Consider the following 9,224-nt stretch of genomic DNA (forward strand, 5'->3'; position numbering starts at 1 on the left):
TCAAGTCTGGAGTAAGCCAGAAAACCAGCCACTAGGAATAGGAGAGCATTCACAGATGGACTTTCATCATGTAGTAATAAGCAAGTGGCTCGGGAGTTGACCTACAGGTCTAATGCGAAGGTCTGACACACTCTACTAGACTTTTACTAGGTGATGTCCGGGTCTCATTTAGTTATATGTGCAACTACCTTGAGGATTGTAAGGCACTGCATGAGGCTGGGGGCTTTGTAAAGCATGAAATGAAATCTGAGAAGGAAGACTCCTTAGACAGATAACTGTAATTAGAAATCATACACTAGTAATATCATAGGATGGGGGAGCCCATGAGGTTCTGTCAAGTGTAAGTTTATGCCTAGGCAAGCCTTCATGGGAAGACGTATTTGCTTTACCTTAGAGCCTTGGTTTGTATTCTTATGACAAGTATTATTGCCAGTGAACACATGACCCCACAAGATCAACACAGCGATTCCTATACGGATACCTCGAACAAAATCAGGTTCCTGCTACCATGACAAGGCCACAAGTCTGGGAATATGCACTTAAAACAAAGTCAAGCATCCATTGAAACCACACTCGAACTAAATTAGTTTCCAAACATGGTCCTCTAGATTTAAATATTTCATATTGGTAGATAAGGAACATGAAGTACAGACATTTTTTTAGATGTTTGTGATTGTATTTATCCTTCCAAGATGCATTAAGTTTAATATTGTCATATGGATTCATAAAGTGTACCAAAGTTGAACACTCACACATAAACTATAAACAGTTATATAGTCAGTTACATAGAGTGCTCTTTAGGAACCTAATGTCTTTTACCATCAAACCTGCATCTCTTATCTATGTGGTTTGTGATGTAGGACTGATCTGCATCAGTACTTTGCTCTCTCCTGAACCTGACCAATACAGGTAAGCTGGATACAAGAGTGAAAAGGGTCACGTTTCTTCATAGGAACTTCCTGATAGCTTTCTGTGTTTCCTGTAATGGTACCTCCTCCCTGGAAGCAGTACTATTCCAACAGCAGGTAAACAAAGCTCTAGGCTTTGTATCATTTTGAGGTAGTCCTCAATATGATTGATAGTGTTGCATGTTTGTAAAAATATAGGCTGGAGCATTTTCAGCGAACCTCAAAACTGACGAAGTTAAGAAAGATAACACCCACAGCCAAGTGCGCTAGGACACACATAGGATCCTGGGTTCTAGAGGGACTGGAAATAGATCTTTAGTTTGAGGTCACCTTGAGCTACACAAAATGTTATCAAATTTATGCTGCAAATTAGCTTCCAAATGTGCTTCATCTTCTGACTAATAATGCTGCTGCTGATGTGGTTATATATTTTTTAATATGTTTGCCTGCATGATGCTCACCATGAATGTATAGTGGCTGTGGAAGTGAGAAAAGGGTACCAGATCAGCAACAGGAGGTCTAGGCAGTTATGAGTTGTCATATGAGCTGGGAACCTCTACAGGAGTCGTTAACACTCTTATTCAGCTGATCTCTCTCTCCATCCTTTAGGGTTCTGTTTTCGAACATTTGGATACTGGTTATATTTCCTTAGTTCTCATTAGAAATAGATAGATAGATAGATAGATAGATAGATAGATAGATAGATAGATAGGTAGGTAGGTAGGTAGGTAGGTAGGTAGGTAGGTAGGTAGGTAGGTAGATAGATAGATAGATAGATAGATAGATAGATAGATAGATAGATAGATAGATAGATAGATAGATAATTTTAAACCCTACAAAATTTACAAAGATAAAACCAGGCTAGAGATAAGAAAGATTTTCATCATTACAGGGTGAAAGCCATGGACCACAAAATGTAGCTAAATGTGGCAGGTAAAGGAAGAAACAACTCAGGATATTCAGTAAAACAGGACTAAATGTATCTAATAAAAAAAGCTCAGGAAATAAGATCAATATTCAGATACTTTGTTACCTAATTCCTAGGAAATTAAAAAAAGAAAAGGAAACCTGGATGCTAATCCATGGACAGGAGGGTGAGAGGAGACGGTGCATAGTCACTGTGGGGCAGAGTGTAGAGAGACGTGCCCATGATAAGACAAAGGCAAATGCATGACAAAACAGAGAAAATTAGTTTTCTAGATTGTTTCCTCCTTATATCAATGCTCCTTTGCTTTCTCTAGGATATTCTTCATTTTTTGTTTGATAATTTTGTACATGTATACATTTTTGATCAATTCCATCCCTTCAATTCTCTCCAACTCTCACTATTTGTCCTTCCCTTCACGTGCTCTTTGGTGTGTGTGTATGTGTGTGTGTGTGTAATGTTTTTTAAATTATATTTTAATTACAGAATTTCTCTCTTCCCTTTCCTCTCTCCAAACCCTCCCTGATACACCTCCCCACCCTGCTTTAAATTCAGAGCCCATTTTTTATCAATTGTTATTGCCTGCATTCATCAAGGTATATTGTACAATAAAATTAATAAGAATAAACTTTTAAATAATGAGAAGGACACATCATCATTGATGCTTCTTATTAGGATGAAGTAGTGTCACAAATAGGTCTTGTATTATGTTTCATGTTTCTATCTAAATTGTCACTGTTTCTATATGGCTAATCTAGTAAACTGCATGAAGTGTTTTTTTACTGATAAACAAGTTTTGTATTTCTGGCCTAAAATGTAATTTTTCATATCACATTATAATTTGATATTATACCTAGTTTATTTTATATTATATTATCAAAAATTTTACATCCCAATATAAAACAATTGAATATGTAAGTTATTATATATTAATATAATAGATTAAGTTATATAATTGAATATATAAGTTCAATTCAGCAAAGTCATTTATGTGGTCTCTTTTTTTCCTGCTGAGTACACTTAGTGATGTCTGTTTGTGCATGAGTAGAAGACAATCTATGGGTACATGGGCAGTTTCTCATGTCTTACATTCTTGAAAACATGCATATATTTCCTGAACCCATACGTATAGCAGATATGTTCAATCATAACCACCATCTATATTATGTCGTATGTAAGCATATGTAAAATATACTACATATACATATGTAGTGACGATGATTATTTAAATTTTTATTTTAAACTTTATTATAAAAACCTGTGAATAAAATTTTTATATATAAATGATGGTGATTAAAGATAAAATTTGTAAAACAGAGAAAACATACAAAAAACTCAGTCTGTGATCAAATCCTTACATTTTCGTGCTTTTTTTTTTGAAACCAGAAATAAGAAATCAGACAAAAATACATATTGAAAATATGGAACCTTCATGTTATTCAACCTAATGTCAAAATGTATCTCTATACAATCTGAATGATTGTATTTTTCTTATAGAAACCATTATGAATTTTTATTCTTTATGGTAATCTGATAATATCAATGCCTACTCCAACCTTTTCATTGATCTTAAAAATCTGTGACAAGGTACAGAGGGACAACCCCTATATCCTTAATAGTTTCAGATGAAGGCAAAGATATGTTTATGGAAATTTGAGAAGTCACAAATGGCACAGGAACTCCTAGAACATTGCCAATCATATCACACTGCTTTTCAACATTCTCAGGTAAATAGTTGCAAATCAAAAGACCCCAGAACAGGACCAGTTTCTTTAATGTGTAAAAGCCAGAAATAACCTTGGAAACACCAGGAGCCCCAGTCTTGCTGGAGACCCAGTTACCAGAAGTATCTAAACCAAAATGTCTTTGGTTCTGCGATGGCAAGAAGCTAGGGATGCCAGAAGGGGAGTTTGGATTTCTCTGTACTTCTTTTCTCCTAAAGGATTGTCATTTTCCTAAAGACCACACTGAAACCACCACTGAGTCTTCCAGGTACTTGGACACCAGAGGTGGGATGAGGATTGACCAACTCTTCCTTTATGAACTCCTCTATCCAGTGAAGTCTTATTAACCCCACGACAGTTACCTGCGATGGTGTCCCATGCCCAGAGACCCCTCCTGCACAGGAGCTCTGTCTTCCTTCTTGTTCATAAGCTGCCTATAATAAATTGCTTCTTTCAAACACCCTGCAGTCCATGAACTGTACTGTCTGGGTTTTGCTAGACAAGAGCCTGATAGGCACTGACTTGAGAGAATTTTGCTAGCCTGCAGGATTCTAGAACCCTAGCTCTCTGAGCTAAGCCCACCAAGGTGTCAAAGGGATCCCATCACTCTCAAAGACACCACAAACATTCCCAAATTAATTCAGTTATCATAGATAGCTATCAAAGAAGAAAACATCACAGATAAAACACTGACAATAGAGAAATGGTATCTTTTTAAGCTGTCTATAGTTCAGTGTTGTCATGGGATAGAATATGCACTTCAAATCTTTGCTTTATTCTCTAGACATAGATCCCTCTCCCTCTCCCTCTCCCTCTCCCTCTCCCTCTCCCTCTCCCTCTCCCTCTCCCTCTCCCTCTCCCTCTCCCTCTCCCTCTCCCTCTCCCTCTCCCTCTCACTTCCCCTCCCTCTCCCCCTCCCACTCCCCCCCACACACTTTCTCTTTTTCATGAAGGGAAGATAAATGCTTTAGGTTATCTCATTATAAAAAAAAAAACTCTTTGAATGACTTTGAAGAAGTCATTCAATTTTTTTCTTTTATAGCTTCACTGTTAATTGTTACCTCACACACACATACGAGAGAGAGAGAGAGAGAGAGAGAGAGAGAGAGAGAGGGGGGGGGGGATTGTGAGAAAACAAGAGAGGAAGCCACATGTTTGTGGAGTCTCCTGACCATGTGGCCACTGCTGTGAGCCCCTTGTCTCAGTGGTTTCCGGAACATGAGTGGGAAGCCGCCCTCACAACACTGTTTGAGCCTTCCCTCTCTGCAGCCCTCTTTCGGCTTGGTCATTGGGGGAATTGCCAGATGGGAAGAAACTTTCAAGTTCATTGCTCCCTTCCTATGCATTCAACACCTTCTGAGGGCCAGAGGGGTTTTCACAGATTCTAAAATTACTGTAATGATCCAGCAAACCCTTTGAATTGCGTCAGGAAGGGAACAGTATTCTCTTCTGAATTCTCTGAGGAGTTTGCCCTGCTTTCTGAGGAATGTAGACAAATGCCAGCATGTGATTGGTAGTAAAGAGAGTAAAATAATCATTATAGAAGTCAATGTTATATTTTTAATTGTCTGAGATATATATACATATATATATATATATATATATATATATAGATAGATAGATATAGATATAGATATAGATATAGATATAGATTTAAAAAAAACTGGAATGGATAAACAAGTGATCAACCAACAAGATTGCTTCCAGAGGTGGAGGATGAGGTGAAAAAAAAAAATCCACCAACCTAGATGCCTTCAAACCACAACCATAAAGATGTACGCACAGTCAAAACTAATACCTAACTAAACAGATCTCAACAGTGACATTAAATGATTGGAACACTCGATATTAACTCCAAGTAACGATTATAAACATTAATTAGAAAAATTAAATAAATCACTTGGCACTTTCTCAGTTTTTGTTTTTGTTTTTAACAGACCTAGGGAGGAATTAAATACTGGTTCTGTTTAGTACATTCTAACTAAGTAGCTAAAAGTCTTCCAGTTATAGCACACTGACTATGCAGACTGGTCATCTCTGTCTTCACTCTGTCCTCAGCCCTCTATTCATTTCTCTACCTACTCTACCTCTACCAGCATGCTGTCTTTGGCACAATGGGACACACTCTTGCTTCTTATATCTCTGGATTCAGTCTTTATCAAGGACCATGGGACACATATGTACACACGCTGAGGAAGGAGGATCCAAATGGTTTATACTCTTTGGTCCCTATTCTTCCTCTACCTACGCAAGGCTTTATCACAGCTTTTTCTTCTCCACTGAGATCCTGTGCAGCATTGTATCTTCCATAGTCTCTTGCTCTGCACTTGTCCACTTAGGCTGAGGTATTATAATTCTCCTTACTCTATGAATGTTTTATTATTTATTATTTTATTTATAAATATAATATATACAATAAACATAATTTACTATATTAAGGTTTTATTAGAAAGCCTTGATCATGTGTAAACAGTCTTTTGCTGTGTTCTACCTATATGACCCATTATTGTATCACATGTACTTCATTCTGCCAATGATTTTAGTTCAGGACTTGTTATGGTTTGTATCATATATGTCCATTTAAAACCACGTGTTGAAGGTTTGGCTCTTAATGAAATGTCAAAAAAAAAAAAGAGTCTTTAAGAGATGAGATTGAATCATGAAAACTTTGACCCACTTAAAAGATTAATCCATTGATGGTTTCCGAAGTTAAAGGCATGATTCGGAACTTGCAGACATAGTATATTTAGGTGGACAAAGATCACTGAGGGTTTAGTTTGAAAGTATACACTTTGTTCCATGCCACTTTCTTTTTACTTATTGGGTACTAAAGATGAGAGCCACATGTATGACATATTTCCACCTCCATGATGCTACCTGAGGCCAAAAGTAATGGAGCCAGTGAGTCATTGCTCTCAACTCTTTGAAACCATGACCTAAAATAGATTCTTCCTTCAGTGAACAAGAATGACCTCACTTCCCCTCCTCCAGGTCCTCCCTCCAGACCCTCCCAGCCTCCTTGAACCAATCTTAAGTTCCTCCCACTCAGGCTGATAACCTCTTATTTGATTGCTATTTTTTACATACATACATACATACATACATACATACATGTGTATGGACATAAATATACAACAACCTATTGTGTCCATTTTTTTTACGTTTTTTAAATTCTTTTATTTATATACTAAGAAGATCCATTCTAAAATACTCTCTTCCCTTTGCATAACGAGTACAGTAGGAGAATAAGTTGAGGGCAAAAATACCAAAATAAAGCTCTTATGAAGTCTCCTGAAGCCTCTGCGTGTTGGGGATACTTTTAACAATCATCAGCTAAGAGCCCACCTGACAGCAGAAACTAAAGATTCCATGCAGTGTGGATACTCTGGTGGAAGACAAGATGTGATCTCTGACTATAGTACCTACAGCAAATGTAGCCAATTTAAGGTCTCTATATAGTGTGGACCCTCTGGTGCATATGGAAATATGAGGCCTGACTGAAACCTTTCCCACACTGCTGACACGTGTAGGGTTTCTCTCCTGTGTGGACCCTCTGGTGTGAACTTAGCCCCACGCTCCATCTGAATTCCTTCCCGCACTCCTCACACTTGAATGGCTTCTCCCCAGTGTGAATTCTCTGATGGACTTGGAGACTGGACTTCTGGCTGAAGGCTTTCCCACACGTGTCGCATTTGTAGGGCTTCTCCCCTGTGTGAACCCTCTGGTGGGCATGGAGGTTTGAGGTCTTGCTGAACTGCTTCTGGCAAACATTGCATTTGAATGGTTTTTCACCGGTGTGGACACTGTGATGGGCCTGCAGACTGGAGGCATGACTGAAGCCTTTCCCACACTCCTCACATTTATACGGTTCTTTCCTGTGTGCACACTCTGGTGACTATGAAGGCTCAAGCTCCAGGGGAAGCGCTTCCCACACACTTCACATCTATACGGTTTTTCCCCAGTGTGAATTCTTTGGTGATCTAGAAAATGTGAGCTCCGACTGAAGTTCTTCCCACAGACATTGCAGTGAAATGGCTTCTCTCCGGTATGGACCCTCTGGTGGTTTTGGAAGCTTGAGGCTGAACTGAAACCCTTCCCACACTCTTCACACTTATATGGCGTCTCTCCTGTGTGGACCCGCTGATGGATGTCTAGGTTGCCACTTAAGCTGAAGCGCTTCCCACACTCATTACACTCATAAGGTTTCTCCTCAGTGTGGACTCTCTGGTGGGTGTGGAGGTTCGAGCTGCAGCTGAAGCGCTTGCCACAGTCTCCACACTTATATGGCTTCTCTCCTGTGTGAATTCTCTCGTGGGCCTGGAGGTGTGCCCACTGTTGTGTCCATTTTTGTTGTTTTATATGTATGAATTCAAGGTTGACCACTCCTCATTGAATAACCAATAAGAAGGCTCATCATTAGAGAGGCTAATTCTTCTTCTACCAGTAGTCATTACCTATTGTTCTTTGTCTGGGTTATGCTTTACATCATGTCCTGTGAATTATTTCCTCAAACTAAGGCCTATTTTCTAGTCTTTTATTGAGAACGCCATCATTAGTGAGTTCATCCACTGTTACAATTAACACCCATCCCTACCATAGATACAATTACTTCAGAATAGTGTCAATAGCTGAAGACCAAGATTACAAAATATTACCAATTTTTGAGGCAGTGCAGGGGACCTTTCATATCCAAACTTGATCACTGCAGAAGTCTTTAAATATATAGTTGTTGGTGGTGACCTAATAAGAATGGTTCTATTAACCGGTAATGATGATCATGGAGCAACGCATAGGGCTTCATAGGGTCTCATAGGACCAATTCCTTCCTGTCTATTTGTTACTGATGGATTCTGGGTGAAGAGCAGTCAATTTCTTCAATTGTGCAGCCACTAAAAAAAATCCACTAGACTTTAGTGAATAACTCCAAGTCCAGGGTCTCACAGATGATCCTGGTTAAATTAGTGGGTCTCAAAAATAAGCCTATACCTTATTCTTGTGTCTGAGAGGAACATTATAACATTACATGAAAAGAGAGAATGAACAGACAGACATTCAGGCTAACAGGTAGACACATAGAAAAACAAGTAAATGTAACAATAATTTTTTTCAAGTTTCTCCTTTAATGATGGTTCCCAAAGGCCTCAACCTCCCTTTTAGCCCACCACCCACCAGAGGGGTGGAAAAGACAGGATCTGGGGGGAAGTAAACCTGTTTAGAAATGGTTCTTTGGAGAAAATCCCATCTGCATTGTCAGAAAGTCAATAGTTCTGTCCACAGGTCAGCAGCAGCAGCAGCAGCAGCAACTCGGTCCACTCACAAACACACCAGCAGTCCAGCTCAGTAGCGTTGGGAGAGCAGCAGCAGTTGAATGACCTAACAGGAACAGCCAGACCTCGGCTGAATCAGCACAACCCAATAGGAGATTCCAGGGCCTACAGGAACTCCAGGAGAAGTTCTCAGCTGTGCCGCTCTCAGCTAAGCCAAGATGGGAAAGCAACAAGCTTAGCATAGCTAGCTCTATAAGCAAGCCTTAACCCTCAAGCCCAAGCTTCTCTCACAGTCTGTTGGGTCGGTTCTCTTTATACTCCCTCGATATATCATGTGTTCTCCACGGGTCTGGCCTCGACATGTGTCTTGCCTCAACACTGTCTTAGCGAAAGCTCCATG

The 9,224-nt window shown here is 39.3% G+C and overlaps 1 protein-coding gene across 1 annotated transcript; it reads right to left on the reverse strand.

The window, feature by feature from the left end:
- Positions 1 to 4,204: 4,204 nt before the first annotated feature.
- On the reverse strand, positions 4,205 to 8,569 carry Gm11677 (predicted gene 11677). Its single transcript, XM_030246470.1, has 4 exons — positions 8,544 to 8,569; positions 8,213 to 8,312; positions 7,432 to 7,889; positions 4,205 to 4,214 (listed from the first exon to the last, which is right to left on the reverse strand). The coding sequence occupies exons 1-4, from the start codon at positions 8,567 to 8,569 to the stop codon at positions 4,205 to 4,207; spliced, it is 594 nt and encodes a 197-aa protein (XP_030102330.1).
- Between the last annotated feature and the right edge of the window lie 655 nt (positions 8,570 to 9,224).

Source organism: Mus musculus, chromosome 11, assembly GCF_000001635.26.
Source record: "Mus musculus strain C57BL/6J chromosome 11, GRCm38.p6 C57BL/6J".
Classification (NCBI taxonomy): Eukaryota; Metazoa; Chordata; class Mammalia; order Rodentia; family Muridae; genus Mus; species Mus musculus.

Bases quoted from the DNA above. Each gene is read 5' to 3' on its own strand.
- Gm11677 (XM_030246470.1), bottom strand. From the start codon at position 8,569: ATGTTCCTCTCAGACACAAGAATAAG. The intron at 8,313-8,543 runs GTATAGGCTTAT...ACCGGTTAATAG, and splicing joins CTCTCAGACACAAGAATAAG to AACCATTCTTATTAGGTCAC. The intron at 7,890-8,212 runs GTAATATTTTGT...TGGACACAACAG, and splicing joins CTGCACTGCCTCAAAAATTG to TGGGCACACCTCCAGGCCCA.